A 24,228-nucleotide genomic window follows, 5' to 3' on the forward strand; every position below is an offset into this window, starting at 1 on the left:
CGATAAACTTTTACTTAGTCGCGGCAATACATACACACACTCTTTACAGATACACGGGCCAAAGGTTGTGCAGTCCACTGATCATTCAACAAGAGCCAAAGGTTGTACCTCTTATGACAACTCTACACGAGCTGATGATTGCGCCGGCTAGTGACCATTCTATCCTGGATTCCTCGAGTCGAGAAAGACGTACCACGCTAGATATGGGGTACAGACTAGGGGGGCGTTGCTGATTAATGGTCAGCTGCATCCCAATAGGAAGTATCCCGTGTCGGGCACACGTACAGAGCATCGAAGACTGCAACATACCAATTATGAGAACACTTGTAATACTAACCTCGAGCCAACCGCGAGTAATCGGTTACATATTACTAACATAGTTGTAAGCAAACATTGTCGAAATATTGAACTCCCGGCCCCGTTAGGCTGACGCCATATGAGCCTTAATAAAAATATATATTTTGGATAATAAAAAAAAAAAATCTTCGTTCAAGTTTTTTTCTTCAATTGCAGAGAATGTGTTACTTTTTACATATACATATTTACATATTACATATGAGGGGCTTAGAATGCAAGGGGTGTAAGTGACTTGATCGATTTCTCTTCATCAACTTTTTATTTAGTTAATAACTCGACTGCAAAAACGTTCCAAATTAAGTTTGCTATAGAATCCGATAGATGAGGTTCTGACCTATCTTCCACATTGTCAAATACAGCTGGGAATGTATTTGCAGCGAAGTTATGACCAAAAGAGAGAGTCGATGTAGAGAAATCGATCAAATCACTTACACCCCTTTCATTCTAAGCCCCTCATATTTGATATGGACAGTAAGTTTTTGTTTGAAATTTTTGTTTTAAAGGCGTTTTTCCACCCGAATATCCATTATTATTTTTGCTTCATAGAAATGGTACACGGAGTTCAATGTTGTCAATGTCGAATTGCGTGGTAATGTTGTCACATTTGCACAACTCCATTGGACCAGAACACGGGTGAGTAGTTGATCAGTTGACAGATCTGAAATTTCGGGGAAAACTGCACTATCGATTTCCTCAGGGCGGACATGAAAACCAAAAATCTGTTGGTGAGGTAATTCTCGTTTCTTCTATTCAACCGTCGAGTCGGGTTCGGTCCCACCTATTGCTGGATGTATAGCAATAGGTGGGACCGAACCCGACTAAATTTCATTTTTTGTTTGAACATGACAGTGCATTGCCTTTTTTTCCTGGTAATAGCAAAGACTGTATCGGCTTTGCTCATGATAGCGTCCCGCACCGATACCGCTTTTGTTGATTGTGTCGTAGGAATCGCAGTCGATGAATTCCAAATTATTGCTTTTTCTTCGAATCACATTTCCTCGCGACACTCTACAGTTGCCTACCATGATTCTAGCAACGTTTGCCCATTGAATCTACACACGTCTTCTCTCTCCAGCTGGTGTTTTATCAGGACTGATGACAATAGCGTGATTGTGATTTTGGAATTCGACCAAGTGTGATTTGAAGTATTTCAATAATTCATTGTGCTCACTCAAGGATTCCAGCTCACCGGCGATATGACTGGCTTATACGAACTGAGATTACTTGCGCATGTATGGATGAAAGTTCGATGGAACAGGCGGTGCGTCATCTGTCATTTAACAACGTGAATAAATTCGATCTATTTGAAACCGAACGATGGTTGAATTATTTGGATATTGTTCATACGAAAACACTAAATTCGCGAATAAAAATAGGGAATGGAGGCTCAAATTTGGGTTATATGCATGGTATGAAGCCAAATTTAAGAAACAAATTTTTGTTTTCTGCTAATCGGCATTTAACATATGGTAATCGGTATCGTATATAGTTTACATCATATTATCATGCTTACCAGGTTTTCATGCATAATTTCATAAAAATCGGTCGAGACATTTCGGAGGAGTTCGGCCACAAACACCATGGCACGAGATTTTTATATATATACGAGGATCGTTCAAAAAGCAAGTTTCAGTGCCCCCGCGCCATCTCGCATGAAAAGTTGGAAAAACAAAATTTCCAAATATGAGTTACGTTCTACCGTTCGTTTCTGACCGCGAAAAACAATAGTGGTGCTGAAATTAATCGAGAATTGTGTTCAGTGTATGGTGTAGGGCCCATTCTGCTCGCGTAACACAAGAGCAATTGAAAAAATGCAAATGCACTGTGTTCGAGCATCCTCCTTACTCTCCAGACTTCGCCTCTAGCAACTATTATTTATTCCCAGTGATGAAACAGGCGTTCGGCGGTCAACGATTCGATAACACTGCAGAAATTTGTGACGTAGTTACATCGTACTTCAAAAAGTTGGACGCTACGCACTTCGCGCTCGGAATAGAAAAACTCGTGCCACGCTATGAAAAATGCCTCGAACGTTGCGGCGATTATGTAGAAAAATAGAAAATAAAACGTAGATTACGAAAAACACCTTGTTTTTTGTCCTCACTTTATTTTTCCGCGATTCCTGAGGCACTGAAGCTTATTTTTTGAAAGACCCTCGTAGAAAGATAAACTTATGCCACACAGTTAGTAACTCGGAGCGTGCAATTCTTGTGTATTATCCCTCAGCGCTTCCTGAAGTTTACGCTCACCACAAGCCATTCGTTTCATCCCGTTCCTCGATGGGATATGACAATGCTTCTCAACTTGAGACCGCAGCCACGGTGGATTTCTCAACTTCGGAATTACGGCCCAGATTTTTAAATTGCGGAAGATCCTCCAAAAGTGTATCGCGTCGCGAGTATCACATACCTACGCACTACATCTTTGTCTACATCAAAGCCTCATATGATACAATCAACCGACGACGGCTATGGAGAATCATGGGCGAACACGGCTTTCCTCGGAAGCTGACAAGACTGATTCAAACAACGATGAACGGTATGTGATTCTAAGGCTCTGTCGGAATCGTTCGAGACTCGCAGGGCAGACTTCGACAAGGCCTTCTGTCAGTTCTTCATCGTGGCGCTGGAAGGTGTTATGTGGAGAGCGGGCTTCAAAATGTGGGACACGGTTTTCAACAAGTCTAGTCAGTTTATCTGCTTCGCCGATGGCGTCAACATAATCGGTAGAACACATGCGACGGTAGCGGACTTGTATACCCGATAGAAACACGAAGCAGGGCTGATTGGGCTTGGAATCAATGCGTCTGAGACTAAATACATGAGGTGATCGAGGAATGTGTCTGCCTTGGCTCGTCGATAACAACTGATAACAACATCAGCCGAAGGTTACACCAATATTCGAAGACGCATAGTCAATGGAAGTCGCACCTACAATGGGCTCCGCAAAAAGTGTACCATGAACGATGTTTCGAACGATGATGTTTCAGAACGAACATACGGCATTGGAAAGCGAACCGGAGTATGGAGACGGGGAATGAACTACGAACTGGCACAACTCTACTGCAGAAAGTCGCCAGCCAAGGCTGGACGAGTGCGATGGGAAGGTTATGTTGCAAGATTGTCGGACAGTAGCCCTGCAGAGGTGCTGTTCGAATCGAATCCGGTGGGAACAAGTAGAGGAGGAGCCCAGAGAGCGATGTGGAGCTGGACTTGGCAAGAATTGGTACGGCATGGAGTTGGAGAACTGCAGCTGTGGACTGGATTTATTGGCGGAAGAATATTGTGGATAAGATATGGGATGTAGCATCATTGGAAATTAATAAAAAGGATTTATGTGCGAAAAATGGTTTATTTCAACGTTTATTGATATCGACAATGTTTATTAGACATGGTTATTAGACATTCACGTATTTTTACTAAGCGCACGTTCATGGGTCCAATCGCAGAACTGTTCATTGATTAATTTTCTAATCTACCCTTTGAAATTACCTTTTACTATAAAATTCCTAGTACTTCTACCAAAACTCATCATTATAATATCAGATTATTTTCAGATACATTTCTAGTTCAAGATTTTTCAACCACTTGCAAATAACATGTTTATCCGTTACTTGGAATGAATATTTGATACAGAAAATATAATAGAATAAATACAGTCCTAAATCGGACATTTCCTTTCTCTAGTTTTGCTCTTATCGACACATTCGGTGATCCATTTTTATTTATATAGATAGAAGAAGATATAGGAGTGCGTTTCATCACACTATCAGCCCCCTCTTCTTCAGAGAGGAACGTTTCGTGCTCCCTAAAACCTCCATATGCCTAATTTGGTTTTATTTGCTTGATTAATGCTCGAGTTATGCAGAAATTTGTGTTTCGTATGTATGGCAGCCCCCCTTAGAAAGAGGGGTAGAGTGTCTAACCACCGTAAAAACATTTATTGCATCCTAAAACCCTCACATGCCGAATTCGGCTCCATTTGCTTGATTAGTTTTCGAGTTATGCAGAAATTTGTGTTTCATTTGTATGGCAGACACCTCCCCCCCCCTAAGAGGGGGAAGAAGTATCTAACCACCATAGAAACATTTATTGCATCCTAAAACATCAACATGCCAAATTTTATTTCGTTTGCTTGATTAATTCTCGAGTAATGTAGAAATTCGTGTTCCGATTTTTTTATCTCTTGCAGCATATAGTCTTCCAAAAGGTCGCGTGTTTTATTGTCAACTTTCAGAAAACGCAATAGATAACAATTTATAGTTTATCAAAGTTTCCACTATTTTCAGTCAAATACTTCTTAAACTGTACAAATCATCTCTCCTCCCTCGTGTTCTGCAAATATGTAGGCTGCTTGTGCAAACGAAACAAATACATCTGCCTAATAAACCTCATTGAAGAGTGTTTCAAATAAAGATCGCGCCGATGCGTTACATCTTTGTGAGATACCCATTAGCTCGTCGTGAAATAACTTCAATTGCGCCATACTTCGCCGCTCAAATGTCACAAATGATGCCAACCTGTCACACATGATCCATTGTCGGAATTTTGCCAAAATTACCTATCGCAAGTCCCCAATTACCCAACGTAGCACGAGCTCCACAACCGTGCCTAGTTCAAGAAAAAGCCAACTCAAACGATCATTGCACTCTACCAAGACATACCACTACTGTATGTAAATCAGATATAAAAATAAACAAGCGCTCTGCGAGCGCCACTTAATGCGAGTATTGCTTACCTCCATGTTATAAACCGTTTTACGCCAGCCGCAAAAAAGGTGTCTAATTGGTCAAATTATGTTACCATCTGTCATTTAGCTGAGTGTGTCGTCGGGTACGCGTGTGTGCCATCGAACTAAGGTAGAGTGACATAAGAATAGGTATACCCATTATCTCACCGACAATGTCATTCTCCTGCGCTGACACACATCGGAGCACTTGGGTCACAAACAGCTATCAAAATGTAAGGCATGGAACTTACCTGGTAGTCTATACGAAACGAAAAGAAAAACGCTCTTATGTAAAAGGTTTTAAGTGCTGCACATCTGTAATCTTCTTCTGTTGTTTGTCTAAACCCATTCGCGTTTCGCGCTTTTTGAACTGCAGCCATTCATTTTTGCACCTCTGCGTTTTCGACGTCGCGAGCACTAAACGTGAGTAGGTGCTAAACAAAGCTCGCGACCTTAATATCATAAGTTACAGGAAAGTGTCGCAATGGTTGAGTCTTCGTCGTTGGCTTCGTCCCACAGCAACGTTTAGTGTGAGCAGGTTCTAACGACTTCTCGTCGGCACTTAATTTTTGGTGAATGAATACGAATTAATCGACATTATAATCTATCGATTTCTTCCCTCTCGTCTGCATCGTCCCATCCTCGTTCCACCTGTTCTTCTCGTCCAGCATCAATGCATCATCCAAATCGCGGACACCGTTTGTGGGTCCAATAGCCGAAAAAAGAGTGAGTTAAGTCATGCTGTGGCCGCAGTAAACTTGTCTAACTGGTCCGGCTGTTTGGTAGCAAGGGCAACAACACCACAACTCCACAACAATCGGTCGGTCGCGTCACACACGTGAGAAAGAAAGAAAAATAAAATAAACAAAACGCTGAAGTAATCATCCATTGGGAGAAACTGACGAAAAAAAAAAGTGTTGGGAATCTCGGTCAACTCTCGCGTTGGTGTGTGCAATTTTTACTTTTCTTTTCAATTGGTGGTGCAAGGTAGGTTGAAAGGGAAGGTTTCGTTTTGGATTACCAGGAAAATATGCACTCGTTTTTACTTCAATACCTAGTTGATCTTTTATGTGAAAGGGACAAAAATAACTATGGATTGAAATTCAAGAAATGTTTGGAAGCGGGGGCAGTTTTTAAGTTTCGTTACTAATAGTGATAATTTTTTTGACGTAGGACTTCGTCTTTCATTTCTATACCGGGGTGTAAAATCAAAGTTTCGAAAACGAAAGCGTTACGCCGGAGACCGGATTTTGAGCGCTAATAGCTCCTAAACAACTGAACGAAATGGTATGATAAACACTTCATTCGAAAGATAAAATGTCTACGCGTTATATACTTGTTACTTTTTCATCCAAAAACTTGTTTCAATAGTCTTAAAATTGCTTTCAAAACAGGCTATTGAAATCACCAATCGGTATATAAGCGAGCGCCGCTCGGAAACCCACTCAGTTATAATTGAACAGCGATTGGAGCATGTTGTCGCTGTTGTGATGAAGCTAACTTCGTTTATCATGAAAGCGCTGATGAACGGTGTCACCAAGAGCCTGTTTGTGCACCACAGGCCAGAAGGGAATCCATCAGGAGGAGAGTGGTGCCACGGTTCCGCTTGAAACATCGGAGCAGCCGCCACACATACACATGCACGCGCGGAACCCTCGTTGCTGAAAAATAATCTACCAGTTCCCCTGGGAATTGAAAAATACATACATGCGAAAGAGTTTATTTTAATGTTTTTCTATCCATACAACACTGCGACCAAATACATTTGATTTCGTAATTTTTCAATCAAGTGTAATTAGCTGGAAAGCTTCTGAAGATTATTCTTCCCCATCAGTAGGATATTTTCGTATCCGATATTGTAAGCGCGTACAACGGAAAATGTTTCGTATCGCGAAAATTATATAATTTTCAATCGATTATTGCTCAGTCGCCGAAATTTTCATACTCAGAGTGTTCATTCCCCTCGAGTTTGCCTTCCAAATTGTCATCGTAAACCACACCTTCTCTCGCTTCAATCACGCACGAAAAGCATACTTAAGCGATATTCTGGTGGTGAAACCAATTCATTTTTCGTGAGGACATCGACAAGACAACATCGTTACTGAACGAGCTGAACGGCGAGGGATCGAGGGATTCATTACCTGGCCTGATCTGACCTGAAATGCAATCAGTTTGTTTTGACTGTGAGGGAGCGCAGAAAAGCCGATCGATCAGAAGGAGAAGAGGAGGTGACCAAGAGAGTATCAGCATCGAAAAACGGTTCCCCGGGAAGACATCGAAACAGCCGCCACACACACACACACATACACGCGCGCAACTTTTTCGTTTGCTGGTTATCGAGAAGAAACCTGAAAAGAAGTGATTGTTGCTGAAAAATAATCTGCCAGTTCCCCTTGGAATTGAAAATTACATTCAAGCTAGTTTATTTTAATGTTTTCTATCCATATAATACTGCGACCACATACATTTGGTTTTGTGATTTGTCAATCAAGTGCAGTTAGCAGGAAAGCTTCTGAAGATTATTCTTCAGAACAAGGTTTTTTGTACCAATATTGGATGCATAAAACCTTGAGCCTCCAACGTAACGCTCTCGTTTTCGATGTCCCCCAAATATTCATTTATTCATTCATTCACTTTCGGGCACTACGGGCGACTAAATGTTCAAATGTTAGCCTGCGGTCTACCATCGTTTATTGTATCAAAAGGGTCATATGAAAATACACGAAAATAGACGATAAAACACAGTTTTAACATTCCTGTACTCGGGCTGTAGTGTTGCTATTGTGTATTTTGGGCATTATCTTTATTTAAAAAAAATAATAAAATAGTATATTAAATGAAAAAACCCCAGGAAATATTTTTTCTCCAACTTTATTCGGTTTCAAAAGCCGTAGGCGATAGGCTGAATTAACCTCCTCAAAATATTTTTTTTGATTCTTGGTCTGTCAGATCGTATGCTCGAGTATAGGAGGGTTAATTGAAGGAAAAACATTATTCTTCTTCTTCTTCTTTATTGTCTAACGTTCCGTTCCGTCTAACGCTCCACCGTCTCAACGTAGTATTAGTTGCGTGAAATTTCTATCCAGAATAATACGTCTTGAAAGTATCCAAAGCACAGTGCAGGTCGGAAGAAATTTCTTTGACGCAAAATCCCCCGGCCAGAACGGGGATCGAACCCGAACTTGACCACGGGAGCGGGAAAAACATAAGTCATACTAATAAATATTCAATGATAAATTAATCTATGAAATAAAAATAATGATTGGTTACTAAATAATTGATAAGTGATACTTTATTTTCTGTAGAGTCTCATTAATCAATATCATTTATTTTATTAATAAAATTGTCATTTAGGAACATACAAAACATTACCTCAATTACCTAGAAGTATAAGAAATATCTGTCGGAAATATTGGTCCCTATTATGTAGATTGAATCGAATAGTCAATTCGATTCCTCTAACTATCACACCGAGCAACTTGTATTTTGTAAATCGATAGAATGTTATCGAATAGAGTTCTTTCTTGAACGTCATGTGTTGCGAATTCCATATTTTGAACGTTGCCGAAATGTTTCCCACAGAAAAATATCAGGAATGCAACAAGCAAATCAAACAGCTCGAAAAATTATGCCGTCAACTTTCACCAGACTGTATCTAAAACAGTAAAATAGACCTAACGAGCAAAATTCGGTTGAAAAACTAATTCACATTACTTATCATAGTATAAAATAAAAATAACATTACTTATCATAGTATAAACTAATAAATATAATAGTATAAAATAAATATAATGCACAATAAATCAAAATTAAAAGGCTTTTACCGGATGTTTCCAGCATTTTCCAGCCTGGAGAAAACATTGTTGAAATTGTTCCTAGTGACAATTTTTTGCTTTATTGGTTATGGACAATCTGAAAGAAAATAATATCAAAACGGAAACTTTAATGAAGAATTATCTACTCTTACAACTAATATGTTTTATTGAGGTTAGCATAAACCCCCTATAAAATTATCACGGCCAAAGGTGAGGTGAGATGATGTGACACTATCCTAGAACAGCAGGCGGGCGCCTAGGAATACCTACGCGGGCGACCGGTAGACCACGGACTACCGTTTGGCCATCCCTGATATATACTAACTAACTGAATAAATACTAACTTAACTTTTGTGATAACGAACCTGTAATAAGCAATTTGTCATATAATGAAATTTAAACAAAAAAGAAAAGATAAAAAACAGGAGATAGGGGAAAGTAGCATGTTTTATTTCAAAATCGCCCATCGAGACACCGAGCGCTACTAAACGCGTACCAATACGATTTGTGTGCGTTAAGACTCTCTCAATGACATAGAAAAAGCTTCCGATGGTCATACTCGGTAGGTTTCAGGAGAGCTTCAAAACGAGGTCTTGCTCTCTACTGCTCCAACCACCGACCCGTACGGACACAATAAGGGGCTGTCCACATACCACGTGGACAGAAAAAGCATGATTTTAGACACCAACCTCCCCCTCCGTGGACATTCCTTATACCCCTCCCCCTGTTGTCCACGTGGACATTCCTCCGGTTTTGAGGAAAAAATAAAAAAATACTATTTTTTCGCTTAAATTTAATTTTAAGTATGTTTCTATTTTCTATTCCATATGTTTTTTTTATAAATTGTTTATTTTTACAGGCTCAGTTACATTAGTTTAAAGGAGCCGAATTCTTAAATATATTTTTTAAAACTATACATATTTTTTTTAAAACTATACATATACATATACAATTTTCCTAACACTATGGTTAGTAAGGTGGAAAACCGATTACTCGCGGTTTACTCGAGTTTAGAAGGGTGACATATTCTTTCAGGAAAGGGATGGGATATAAGGGAATTGTTACAATGTTGATGATCACACTCAATTCTTAAATCTATTCGTATATCTATTGTATATTTACATTTCAACTTATTTTACTGTTTATACCAAGGGGGCCAATCGCTCGCAATGGATGAAAAGGAGGGTATAAGGACATAGGGACAATCACACACGAAGATCGATAGCTTTAAGGAAAACATATATTTGGATCATGTAATCAAGGTCTAACCGAGCCAACACATCTCTCACCGGTACATTGGGCTGTCTTCCTCGGGCTCGAAGGGAGTTTTCTAAATTCGATCTGGCGACAAGATACACCTCGCACGACCAAACAACATGCTCGATGTCGTGATAGCCTTGACCACAGACGCAGAGATTGTTGCTGGCAAGATTGAAACGAAAGAGTAGCGCGTCTAACGAACAGTGATTAGACATGAGTCGGGAGAAGGTGCAAATAAAGTCCCGACTCAAGTCTAGACTTTTGAACCACGGTTTGAGGCTAACCTTAGGGATAATCGAGTGAAACCACCGGTCCAATTCATCTTCGTTCCATTTGCGTTGCCAGTTAGCGATGGTATTTTTACGGACTAAAGAATAAAATTCATTGAAGGCGATTTGACGCTGATAAATGTCGCCTTCAATCGCACCTACCTTTACTAATGAGTCAGCCCTCTCATTACCCGGAATTGAGCAATGAGAAGGGACTCAGACAAATGTAATGACATAACAGCGTATGGATAAAGCACTCAAAATTCCTCGTATTCTCTCAAGGAAGTACGGCGAGCGCTTTTCCGGCCTTACTGAACGGATAGCTTCGACAGAGCTAAGACTATCCGTTACAATGTAATAGTGTTCAACAGGTCGTGAGGCGACGCTGTCCAGCGCCCAATTTTCCATATGTTTATTGATAACAATTATAGCCTTACCAATGGTAACGCTTTGTCTTGAAATCGTCGATTTTTATCAACATTGTCCGGAAGCGCATTATTTTCTTCCGAATTCCATTTACGTTGTCTCCTTATCCATTTTAACTCTGTGGTCGCTTGTCTGCTCTCAGCCACCATACCATTTTTACCGTTCTGGTCGTTTGTCTGCTCTCAGCCACCACAGCAAGAAACCATGTTAATCTTATGTTTTACTCAACCAAGTATCAGTTTATGCTTTTCCTAAACGAAGCTTCATGTTTAGTGAACCTGTTCACGAATCAATACGGTGCTCCTATGAGTAATAGATAACGGTACTCGGTATCAAACAAAGTAGTCACTCACACAAAACAACGTATAATGCATCGAATGCATAGGAATGTGGGACAAAAATCATAACTGCAGGATTTAGCCATTGTAATACTTTGGTGTGATGGAAAAGATTGTTCAAAAGTATCAGTACTACTGGTTGCATAAATGTCTCATGTCTCATGAATAATCGCATATGTGTCTCAAGCGACAAAATCCTTGTTAATCTAAAGTGAAAAGTTCTGATCATTTCGGATGCGCAGAAATAATTTTTTGAGTAACTACTGGTTTAAATTATGTTGAAATAGTTTTTTTTAAAGAGCAGAATAATTGTTTGCATAAGGGTCTTATGTCATCTGAATAATCTAATGTAAAAAAATATTTGTTTGTTAAAAGTGAAAAGTACTGATCTTTTCGGATACACATTGCTGGCATTAATTACTCATTTATTGCATCAATGGCAAAAGTGTTTCATATTCAACGGATAACAAAAATAAAATAATGCATTGCCAACTTCATAATACCACCATGTTCCCCTGTTATAGAAGCTCGCTTCCTTATTGGCAAAAAACTCGGATAGTCAATTTTCACAGGCCTCTTTTGTGGCTAACTTCTGACTACCTAGCTCGTTCGCCATGGACAAAAACAGGTGGTAGTCACTTGGTGAAAGGTCCGGACTATACGGCGGATGCAAAAGAACCTCCCATCCGAGCTCCCGGAGCTTCTGGCGCGTCACCAAAGAAGTGTGTGGCCTGGCATTGTCCTGATGGAAGACAATGCGGCCTCTGTTTATCAAAGATGGCCTCTTCTTCATGAGTGCTACCTTCAAGCGGTCCAGTTGTTGGCAGTACAGGTCCGAATTGAGCGTTTGGCCATAGGTAAGCAGCTCATAATAGATTTTCCCTTGACAATCCCACCAAACACACAGCAGAACCTTCCTGACCGTTAATGAGGGCTTGGCAATCGTCTGAGCCGCTTCAGCGGGCTTCGACCACGACCGTTTGCGCTTCACGTTGTCGTAAGTGACCCACTTTTCATCGCCAGTCACCATCCGCTTGAGAAACGGGTCGATTTTGTTGCGATTCAGCAGCGATTCACATGCGTCGATACGGTCAAAGATGTTTTTTTGCGTCAACGTGTGTGGCACCCATACATCGAACTTCTTTCTGAATCCAAGCTTCTTCAAATGGTTAATAACGGTTTGATGACTTATCCCCAGCTCTTGGCCGATGCTACGGCTGCTACTATGCCGGTCTTTCTCGGCTAATTCAGCGATTTTGTCGCCATTTTCGACGACAGGCCTTCCGGAGCGTGGCGCATCTTCGACGACCTCTACACCAGAACGAAAACGTTGAAACCATCGTTGTGCGGTGGAAATGGAAACTGTATCGGGTCCATAAACTGCACAAATTGTATTGGCAGCTTGAGATGCATTTTTGCCTTTGTCATAGTAGTACTGTAAAATATGTCGGATTTTCTCTTTATTTTGCTCCATATTTGCGACACTATAACTCACGAACGACTTAACCAAACAAAACACTGTCAAGGACTATATTATAGCGCGCAAAAATACCTTTCCAACAAGCTATAGTATGACTCGATACAATGAATACAACTAGAACTACGCGCTTACAACGACACCTCGCGGAAATACCGCAGGACTTTTTTGACAGCCTAATATAACAAGTAACACAATCTCGCCCCTTGATTATTTCACGATGATGTTGAATTTAGAATCTCATCTTGTTCGAAGATATTCAAAATCAACATATAACAAATATCGTAACGTAATCCTACGTCAACGATGTGGTCATGGTTCAGATAAAACCCTACAACTTTCTTAATTTTCCAAAAAAAAACAAATAAGAAAAAAAATCGATTTTTTCTCCAAAAATATATAGAAATGTCCACGTGGACAAAGACGGGAGGGGTATAGGAAATGTCTACGATTATCCACGGAGGGGGAGGAGGGTGTCTAGAATCGTACTTTTTCTGTCCACGTGGTATGTGGACAGCCCCATATATGTATGTCTGATGTGACCTCATACTTTTGGCTGTAACTTTCCAAAAAAATCAAATATCGAAAAATCTTTTTAGTACAACATTTCTGAGAGCATAAACTTTCCAAAAATCCAAACAAAATCGATTTTTCGATTTTCCCCCCTTTAGCGGCATTACAGTTGGAACAGCGTGGAGAAGCTATAGCGCAGGAGTGGCCATAGCGTAGACCACGGGCAACTTTTTCATTTATAACGACTTTCATTTATAACTGACTAACATCTATGAACATGAATCAATCGAAGTAGCTTGTGTCAAATTTCGGGTGGAAGAATTCTTCAGATGTTGGAACAGAGGAACTTGTATCAAAGGTGGAAGTGCTCAAGACGCAGAAGAAGGATCTATTCCCTGATCTGAACTCTTCGACGCCTTTAGGCATCTTGAAGATTATTCTAAGATATTCTCTCGAAGCATTTTAATCCATCGTAAGCAAAGTAAGGCAAAGATTAGACTAGAGAATAAGCGAAGCTGGTAATGATATTTCTAGCCTTCTAAATACGAATATACTGCTCAAAGGGAACATTGGTATTAGTGAGTAATTTCCACAAAATATCACAATCTCAAAACTAATGAAAAAATCTAAAAAGTCACCGGAGGGTTGTGTCCGAGACACGACCGCATAGTTGACGTAGGATTCCGTTAGGCTACCTGTTGATTTTGGATATGTTTGAACAATTACATCGTTAGACTTTTTGATAATGACTTGGTGGCTCTGATAAGGGCCGTTTTGTTTGGTTGTTGGGTATTGTTTATTCACTCCAACAGTGTTTACCGAGTGATGATGACAGAAGAATGGTAAACAATCGTTGGATGGTGCGAATCAGATAAAAGATACCGAATTGGAGACGAGATATGATTAAAACGCCCTCTGTGATCCTAAACGAGATGCCTCCTGTGTTATGTATGAATGAGCTAAAGAAAAAAAACTCACTAATGTAATATAAGATAATTACCAATCCAGAACACAATTATCAATTTTTCTCATCAGTAAAACATGTTACTTTAATTAAGAGAAAACACATTTGAAATGGAAAAGGTAATTTTCTTTATAATTTTTACTTTCTGAGTGTTTATTCAACCCAATGCGAATTTGAATTGGACTAACAACAACTAATACTATAAGTAGAGCATAAAGGAAATCACTTAATATTTCTTCACTTTTCCAATTTTTCTCACCGTATAAACTTTCCTTGGGTGAAAATGAACACAACAAAACAGATAGCTTAAACCAAAATTGAAATTGAAATAAATCGTTTCATATATCTAGTCATTTTTAACACAACTGCTACCATATACAACTTTATACTTACACTTGTGCTAAATTTTACACAATACACGATCGGTCTTCGATATGAAGTTTCACGAAGCAACCAACAATCAAGTTCCAAAATTAAATTTTATTTGCTAGAATTAATCGTATCACTCACCTTACTTGCAATCAGTGCTGAAAATATTCACGTTCACGACATTCAAATTCAGCGAATTGCTGCCTTCCTTGTATTGATAACCTACTGCTCAAGCGAGAGTCGATAAATATGAAACAACACTATCAATGAACCCCAGTGGAATGAACATCAACATCAGCTTGCCATGAAGTTCATTTTTCATTTTCACCTTCCTTTTCGTCATGGTATTCGTAAGGTCGAAGAAGAAGATCATTGCGTGTTAGTGAAAATCAAAGCATAAAATTCAACGTCACCAATTGAGAGTAAAATCGATTAATGGTAAAGGATGGCAATCCATCACACAAAATTCTTGTTTTTGGCGAGTTCGGCAATAGAATGTATAGAATAACTCTTGCTACGTTTTATGAATCTACTCACGATTGCCCGGAAATGACATACACCACCATTTATACAGGGTGGGCCATTTAAAGTGGAAGGATTTGTTTTTGCAATAGCAAAGTAAAGAAGTGGAATTTTAAATTTTTTTTTTGAAATTCATTTATTTTGGTCCAAGGAGATTTGTTCTAACTACTTTTTGATTATGATATCTCGTAAATGACCGCCTCTAGCCTTGACCGCAAAATGTGCCCTTTTTTCGGCATTTTCCATCACTTTGCCCAATGTTTCGGCCGATATGGCAGCAATTTCTTGTCGGATATTGTCTTTCAGCGCAGCCAGGGTCCTTGGTTTACCAGTGTATACCTTGGATTTTGAATATCCCCATAAAAAAAGTCAGGAGGCGTCAAATCAGGTGATCTCGGTGGCCAGTCATAACCGCCGTTTTTCGATATTAATCTTCCGGGGAACATTTCGCGCAATAATTTGGTCGTGGCAGCCGCTGTATGGCATGTAGCGCCGTCCTGTTGGAACCAGTAATTGTCCAATTCATTTTCACGAACAAATGGCAATAAAAAATCGGTTATCATTGTCCGATAACGCTCCCCATTCACGGTTACCGTTGCTCCATTTTCGTTTTCAAAGAAGTACGGGCCGATGACTTTATCGGCATAAATGCCACACTATTTGGTCGTAAAGAGGTTGCGTTTCGATGAATTGAGGGTTTTCAGTAGCATAAAACCGACAGTTTTGTTTATTCACTCCTCCATTCAAGTTGAAATGTGCCTCATCAGACATTATGATTTTTTGCCAAAAGCCACGTTCATTTTTGGCCATTTCGATGGTCCATTTCGCAAAATCAAGTCGACGTGGTAAGTCAGATGGGTTAAGTTGTTGAGCCATTTGAATTTTATACGGAAACATTTTCAAATCAACACGAATTATGCGTCGGAGAGTGGTTCGAGCGATGCCTAACTCTAGCGAACGATGGCGACCTGATGTCGATGGAGTCTCTGCAACACTGGCTCGAACGGCATCAATATTCTCGTCGAAACGTCTTGGTCGTTGTCTGGACAGATGACTGGCATTACCAACACTACCAGACGATATAAATTTGGCATATAATCGACGTATAGTGTTGTCTCCAGGCGATGTTTTGACTTTATTTTTATTTTTCCACGCACGTTTAGTTAACACAATTGAGAAGTTATTTTGAATGTACAGCTGAACAATTTCAGCGCGTTGTTTAGGTGTGTATTGTTCCATGATTAAAATTGTACCACAGCAGTGGAACTCCATACAATTCATTGACTAAAAAGTGTCCACATTTTCATCGCTTGTTTACTTGAAGAATGTATTTTTTTCAGGCACACTTGGTTTGAGAGTGTATGGATTTCTAGCTGTCTTGACGCAAGGTCTTTAATGAAAAATGAGAAGATGGGAAGGTTTATATAAACATGTTTATAATTACATAAGTTTATTCAAATATTAATATTGCCCTTATTTAACTATTCAGTGCAATTTTATCAAAATTTGAAAGAGAAATTAAAAAAGGAATTTTTTTTCAATATTTTTATGAGATTAATCTATTAAAAATCCATGATTACCTTTGCTTTATTATTTACCCCCCATTATTTGTTAATTTTTCCTGCTTTTCGTTCTTTGACCTATCATTTTGAGAGGTTTGAAATTGCGACAAGATAGAAATTTGGTGTGAAAGAGCGAATTGTAGAAAATTAAGTCGCAAATTCTCAAAACTTTATAATTAAAGTTTTTATGTAGTATTTAATTTTTGAGTTTGTTTGAATGACAGATTGAAGTTGATTCATAGAAGAATAAGATTTCATTTGATATTACGATTTTTGAAATCGACTCAATGGTTGTAAAATTATGACGTTTTGGAAGAAATCTTACTTATTTAATCAGCAAAAGGCCCACGTGGCATGTGCTGTACACAAAAATTGTCTCCATTCACATGAATTTTATTTTTTTTTTTTCCAATTGTTAACTTTCATTCTCATATCAAGGATCAACATATCATATCTTTCCATTAATCCGCAAACATGCCTAGTAGTAACTTAAAAAAAAACAAACTCATAAACGACAAAAAGAGTCTTCGTATATTTTTTATATATTTTTCACAGTTTTATAGTAGTTTTATAGCGCTTTTTTAGTTGGAGTGCCTTTTAATTGGCACTTCGCCAGTTGGAGCACGCGTCAATCAAGAAGCAATCATCCGTCATAATTGTATGTCAGTTTTACTCAGTTTTTCAATGCCATTTTTATTGAAGAGTCTTTGAACGTTAAAATCAAAAAATTAATGCATAGTATAAAAGTATTTAGTTTTGCAGTTTGTTTGACAAATGTATTCGTTTGAAAATATTTATTAATATATATCCATATATAAAGTGGATTATATCACATCCACTATTCAAGGAAGTTAATGATATTTTCTACCGTCAATCCAAATGCAGTAATCTTAATTATTATTATGGCCGTACTAAAAGACATGAAAAACAACAAGAAAAACGCGAACTTTGAAATTTGTGAACTATTGCAGTATTACTGCAGTATTATTGCAGCCATTCCATGCCAAACTGATATAGTGGTTTTCAGATTTTCGTGAAAATTGGTAGCTTCCCAGCAAACATTAAGTCGTATGAATAGCTATAATTGGAGGCGATATACATACAACCAAGACACATTTGTATGATATATGATGCATATAACTAGTATATACACGCAAAAGTGGAGGCTATATACGTATATGCCATATTGTGTACGCATATAAAACCGTATATAACGATATGCGATGCTTTTTGGACTGATATGCCATTTGATCCGACAATGTTACCACTCAATCCATCGATGACATGGAAAATCGTGTTTTTGCATTTTATGCGAGTTTAGATATACATGATCGATATTTTGATTGATATTTTATGCGATTGTGATTTGATACGAATTTATAATAAGTTACATATAATATGCAAATGCAAAGTTATACGATTTAATGTTTGCTGGGGTGATTCGATTTTTTTCACTTTTTCCCAAAAATGACTTTTATCAAAAACTCATAACTTTTGAACCACTAAGCCGATTCACATTATCGATACATCAAATTGAAGTTAATGAGCTAGTCTTTTTTGGAAAAATGTCAAACTTGCAAGAAATTTGAATTTTTTTCTTGTAATTCTTGATTGTATCCGTTTTTATAGTTTACATGGTTTCGGGACCAACGGCGCTATATTTTTCTATATTTTTTCTTGAAAACTGAGGATCTTTAACTCAAAATTAGATTTGTTTTTTTTCTTTTTTGAGTTATAATTTTTTAAAGTTAACCGATAGTTCGGAATATTAATTTCTTCCCCTTTTTCCTATTCTCAAAAATTCATAACATTTGAACTGCTAGAGCGATTCAGATGATAGATATATCAAATTAAAGCCTAGATTTTTTTGGAAAAATATTGCACTTGCGAAAAAAATTAATTTTGTTTTCGTGATTAATAATTGTATCTGTTTTTTTATAAATAAAAAAAATAATTTTTTGCAAGTGTGAAATTATTGACTTGAATTAACTATGTCGATTATCTGAATCGGTTCAGTAGATCAAAAGTTATGAATTTTTGAAAAACGTAATTTTTGGAAAAAAGGAGAAACATGATTTTTTGAACCATCGGTTAAATTTGAAAAATCATAATTTAAAAACGTGTGTTAAAAATGTGTCCTTCACATTTTTGGATATGTTGTCTAAAAAATCCTCAGCTTTCGAGAAAGAATATAAAAAAATGTAGCGCCCTTGAATGAAAACTATAAAGAACAATTACGAACAATAATTGGCATGGAATATATATAGTATATAGTTTGGTGTTAATTTCCCCGGCAGCTAAAAAGCTGTTTACTAAAAACTAATTGACGTTAACGTTTCATTACCTTGTAAATTCTAGATACAATACCAACAGAGGGTATTTAAAAAATTGGCTTTTTACGGGGTGTGTTCGAAACTGAAAAAAAAAGAAATTTATTCAGAAATCATATTTTTAAGTTGTTTTTTAAGCGTACATACATTATTTAGTATAATTATTGTATCATTCAATTTATTCCGATGAGAATGCTTTAAAATATATCAACTGATGCTCTTACCACATTTTAATTTTTTTTTTCAATGTTCAGTTTCTATGGCGAAGCTTCATTCGTAAATTACACATTTTTCATCATTGGAGGAATACGACCATAAATGTTGTTATGAATAGAACAGCAAGTTATGATTACAATACATATGGGTTTATTTTGATAATGCATTATACATAAGCCGATAAAAATGCATTATAATATTTGTCCACAGCGTTTCAGCGTGTATATGTATATTTTATTCAATTTTCAGTTCATAATTTCTATCCCATTCGCCGTGTTTATCATGATGATGCTAACATTATATACGAACCTCCCACCTTATATATGATGTCTCCCACCCTCTTAGAGACATCTTAACAATATGTTCAATTTTTAGAGCGTAAACCATCTGTCAATTTTTTCACTGTTTACATTTTCTTGCCACAAATCGTTGCCACTTTTTTCTCTCAAGTTCCACTTCTCTTCTCTGATTGTACTGAAATGACGCTTCCAACGCGGTATGACATTTGTTAATCTGACATCTCTGTCAAAAGTTATGGGGTTGCCAGATGCTTTCACTTTAAATGGCCCACCCTGTATGTGCAGTGGGTGACACGTTTTCAATAAAAATTCACTGCAAGCGATGAAGATCAACTCAACGTTCGTGATAATCACCTGAAATTATTGACAGTAATGGAAGTGCCTGAATGCAGGCTTTTCGGAATTCGTTCATGCTGTTTTCGATCAATATAGGGTAAATGATCTTGGTTTGTCCAATTTGGGGTGTTTTTACGCAACTAGTAAATGCAAATGGATTTTTCTTCATGAAAATCACACATAATCGATACGAGTATGGGTTTGTTGAAAAGCTCCAAGTCTCTAGTTGCTAATACTACCATAAGGTGTTGAAATTATTCAAATTTTTATGTTTTTTAACGATTTTCCTTAAAGAAGAATTATGATCATAGTTTGACCACCTCTGATCATGGTTTGCCCATAAAAATGATCATGGTTTGTCCGGTTTTAGAAATCTCCATTTTTGAATGAAAACATTCGAATTCACAATTAGATGTTGCATTTATCATTGCTTGAGTTTACTGTCATCATATTGATTCATTCATAATTTAGGCTTTCTTCAGAATATTGCCTTTTCTTGGGCATTTTAGAAGTGTTCACCTCAACACAATCAACACAGAAAAACCATACTCCTGCTATACGCGAAGCACACCATAAACAAACATAAACAAACTGCAGCGCGCCAAGCGGTTACCATAGAAATCATGTGAACAAAACAACATTATTGAATTGGACAACTCATGATCAGAATTGAGTTCATCAAAATGCGTTAATTTAATGGTTTAGCTATGTAAATCCGATACAAATGGTGAGCAAGCATGATGTTTACAATATTTATAAGTGTTGTAATCCAGAAAAGGTCTGAATACGTGCCAAATAATCATCTGGTTATCGATTAAAAATTAGCTCGAATGAGGGGCGCATTGACACAAATAGAAGGTGTATTTTCTAATCCTTTAAAACATGTGATTTCGTAAAAATATACTATCAAACTACTATAAATCATGTAAAAGGCAATTTCATTTATATGTTTCGAAACATTCGAAGGCCTTATTTGACACAGGAGCGCTGAATTAGAGCATTCAAAAAAGTGGGCAAACCATGATCATATTTTCGACTGGACAAACCAAAATCATTTACCTTACCAGACAAAGCTCATGCGTCTTGACTCTTGTGTTATACTCATTATGACAGATATGGTGTTGAGTTTCAACAGAAGAGAATTCATCCGATACTGGGAAAAATCTAATTCCTTCATTCGTGAATAAATTTTGATAATTTGTGGCACTGCTTGCAATATAAAAATGCTCCCGACTAGCATGTGTTTGCAACGCCGTTTTTCCTCAGGCATCTTGGTTTTGATATCTCTGTTAGAGAATACATTTCGGTAGAAACAAAAGCTCCCCCTACTTATATGTATTTGCGATGCCGATTCCCCCAGGCAGGTTGGTTTTGATGTCTCTGTTAGGGAACAGATTTCGGTAGAAGCTCCCCCTACATCATGAAATGACTGAGCAATAAGCTTTTAAATTGGACAATTTTCACGATGTGCTCGATTTTCGATTTTCAATTTGTACCCCAATATGTTCCCGAGAAGAAACAGAAACAGAAGGAAGAATGAAAAGAAAAGAAAAAAGATGAATAAAAAGAAGAAGATCATGACAACAAGCAGAACCTGGTTCTTTCCTTCTGAAAGTGGAAGTACACTGTTTACACAGTTTTATCTGTCAAAAAGTGTCAAAGATTTTTCTTCGGACAAACTGTGTACCGGAATCTCAAGCATCATTCATTAATGCAACAATGGTAACAAATCAGTCACCCTGTATGAAGCTTACATGAACAGCTAATTTGACTGAATAGTGATAATTGGATGTATTAGTTGAATTCAGGCAGGACCTTCAATACTCCTCCATCGAGACGACAAATTATCGAGGAGTGTAAAAATATGATGACGAAAGTGCTGTCTGCAAACTACCGAATCAATGCCATTGAAAAGAAACTGGATATATGCTAATTATACCACGAAGTTTTGATTGAAAGACACAGGTGAGCGCGAAATGACTGCAATATGTCAACGCTTCCGGCGTCACTGTCGAAAATTTTAATGTGAGAAGGTTACTCCAAAGTCTAACATTGATAAGAAATGATTTATTCGTGATATACGTGATACAATACAACAAAAAATCACACCTTTTCTATACTTACCCCGCCTCGAATTAACCTTGTAAGTGATTTATTCGCCACTAGTTCGCTTCTCGTCCCTCGGATCACGGATCACGACAGACAACACGGCGTTGGAAACTCGAATGGATGCCCACAGATATTACATAAAAAAAGTATCTTTATTGATTCCTTTTTCGCGTCATATAGTTGCTGAAGCTGATGGTAGATTTAAGGATTGATCAGCGGTAGAGTTGAATCATCAAGCCGCTCGGGTAAGAGAGTAAGTGATTAGAGAAAACAAGCGGCACGGAATCAAAAATACTAGCTTTGGCCGAGTGATCATTGTTTGGATGAAATCGAAAAAATAATGATGTTTTTGCTGGTTTCGATCGTAATTAGCACACGATTTGCGCATTTTATTTTTCGCTCCAATTTGAGACCGAAGTGCTACATAGTGCCACTTTCACTCTATCTCTCTCACGCGCGCGCGCATTCAGGAATATTTACAAACTGACTGGGTCAATGCCTAAACTAAACCCTACCATTAACATTAACAATAAATAATACTAGACAGTTTTCCTATGGAAAAAAGAACAAGTTAACATTAAAATCTTCTCTCCATGGAAACTTAGCTGGTGGCAAGCTGGCTAAAACAATATAGACGCTCTGTTATCACATTATCCAATGAGACGCATTTCCTTCGAACCGGAAATTCGGAATGTGCCCACGGTGTTTCTGTTTCATTCCCACGGTACCGATATCACTCCGATTCCGTTCCCTATTGATATACATGTAATTGTTAGTAGTAAATTGATCCATGCGATGATGCCTACGGGTCCGGCCAGTGTGCACATATATTTTTTTTTACTGTTGTTGTTATTCTACTTTTTTGGGTGACGCTCCGGTGGCTGCCGATGGCAACGGTTTTTTCTTCAGTTTCAAAATTTCGCTCGAAATTGTGCAGTAGGGTATTTCGAACAGAACCGTGAACGCAATCGCTGCCAGGTAGGACAGCAGTGTGACGCCCAGAGCCATCACGACCTGGTTGGGAAGTGAAGAAGGATGATTGAGCGATTGAGAGACAGAAGTTATCTTTGAAAATGGAAAAGTAGCAAAAAAAAATTGTGGAAACTCACCGCAGGAATAGGGTCTGCGTTCGAGCTGCTGTCGGAGATTCCGAATACGCCTGTGATAATCAGTGGGTTCAATAGGTAGATTGCGTACGTCAGCTTGTTGATGTGGATGAAGAATTTGGCGGATAGAAATCGGGTGATTAGGTCTGTTTCGGGGTGTTAAGGTGCGATTAGTGTAGTATACTATTTGACGCGGGTGTTTAACGTACTTGAGTAGCCGGCGGCGGTCGCAGTTATGGTCCAACAGGCCGACCAGGATGTCATGAACCGTACCAGCACCATTACGGTGGAAGCGAGCGGGAATGGGAAGTTTCGCTTGATCGTCGAGTGCATGCTGAGGATCAGCGAAGCGCATACCAGCACCCATGTCCTACGGAATTGTTTCTGGGGAGGGGTAGGCAAAACGAGAGCTATGAGGGAGAACACCGCCAATGTTACAGTAGAGTAAATTCATGCAGAATCGTCCATTCCGTCTGTCACGGTTCTCACTGATTTTTTGGAACATTTTCCATATGATGAGGAGTACCCAAAATACTGTTTATTATTTTCAATTAATGCTATTTTTACACACTACACAATAATTTCATAGTAGTTTTCAGTGATATATGAAATAGGTTATCGCGCAAACTGAAGTGATCTAATCAAAGAAATCTTTCTTTGTCAATAACATACATCAAAATCATGGGCTCTTTTGAAAAATATAAGTTTCATTTAAATAGTAGATCTGTTTTTGTATCGGTCACACTGTATCGGGTTTAAATTTTCTAGGGTCTGCTTCGAAGTGAGCGCAAATAGGGACGTTCAATTCTGGATTTGTACAGTAAAATTAGGCGAGCTTTTGATGAACTAAAAGGCATCACGAACTGATACGGCCATCAAGATGGGAACCTCAATGTCCAACATCGATCATACCAAAAGAATGTTGAATACCTATGAAAAACATAAGCAACTAAAAAAACCCAAGCAGAATGTTAAATCAAAAGATTGAAAATGGAAGTATACCTGAATTCTCGCTGCATAAAATTTCGTTTGTTTTTCGTCGAATTAACGAATTAACTTTGCACACCATTTATTGGAATTTTCAAAACTGCCTATCGGTTAGCAGTGCGTTTACTATTTTTAGTGCGTTCATCATCAATTATTAATCGTCGAAGATGATGCAGCACTTTTTCATTCAAATAAACACAACTTTTTGTTTACGCTGTTATGTCATTACATTTGTCTGAGTCCCT

General features: G+C 38.1%; 1 protein-coding gene across 4 annotated transcripts in view; it reads right to left on the reverse strand.

The window, feature by feature from the left end:
* Window positions 1-22,056: 22,056 nt before the first annotated feature.
* The window catches only part of LOC129770795 (nose resistant to fluoxetine protein 6-like), a 56,595-nt gene continuing 54,423 nt past the window's right edge, over window positions 22,057-24,228 (reverse strand). For all 4 annotated transcript variants that reach the window (XM_055773882.1, XM_055773883.1, XM_055773885.1 and 1 more), the window contains exons 9-11: window positions 23,206-23,380; window positions 23,000-23,142; window positions 22,057-22,904 (exon numbers count right to left, since the gene is read on the reverse strand). In XM_055773882.1, the coding sequence (XP_055629857.1) occupies window positions 22,740-22,904; window positions 23,000-23,142; window positions 23,206-23,380 (483 nt within the window). In that variant the 3' untranslated portion in view covers window positions 22,057-22,739. The remainder of the gene's footprint in view (window positions 22,905-22,999; window positions 23,143-23,205; window positions 23,381-24,228) is intronic.

This window comes from Toxorhynchites rutilus, chromosome 2, assembly GCF_029784135.1.
Source record: "Toxorhynchites rutilus septentrionalis strain SRP chromosome 2, ASM2978413v1, whole genome shotgun sequence".
Lineage (NCBI taxonomy): Eukaryota > Metazoa > Arthropoda > Insecta > Diptera > Culicidae > Toxorhynchites > Toxorhynchites rutilus.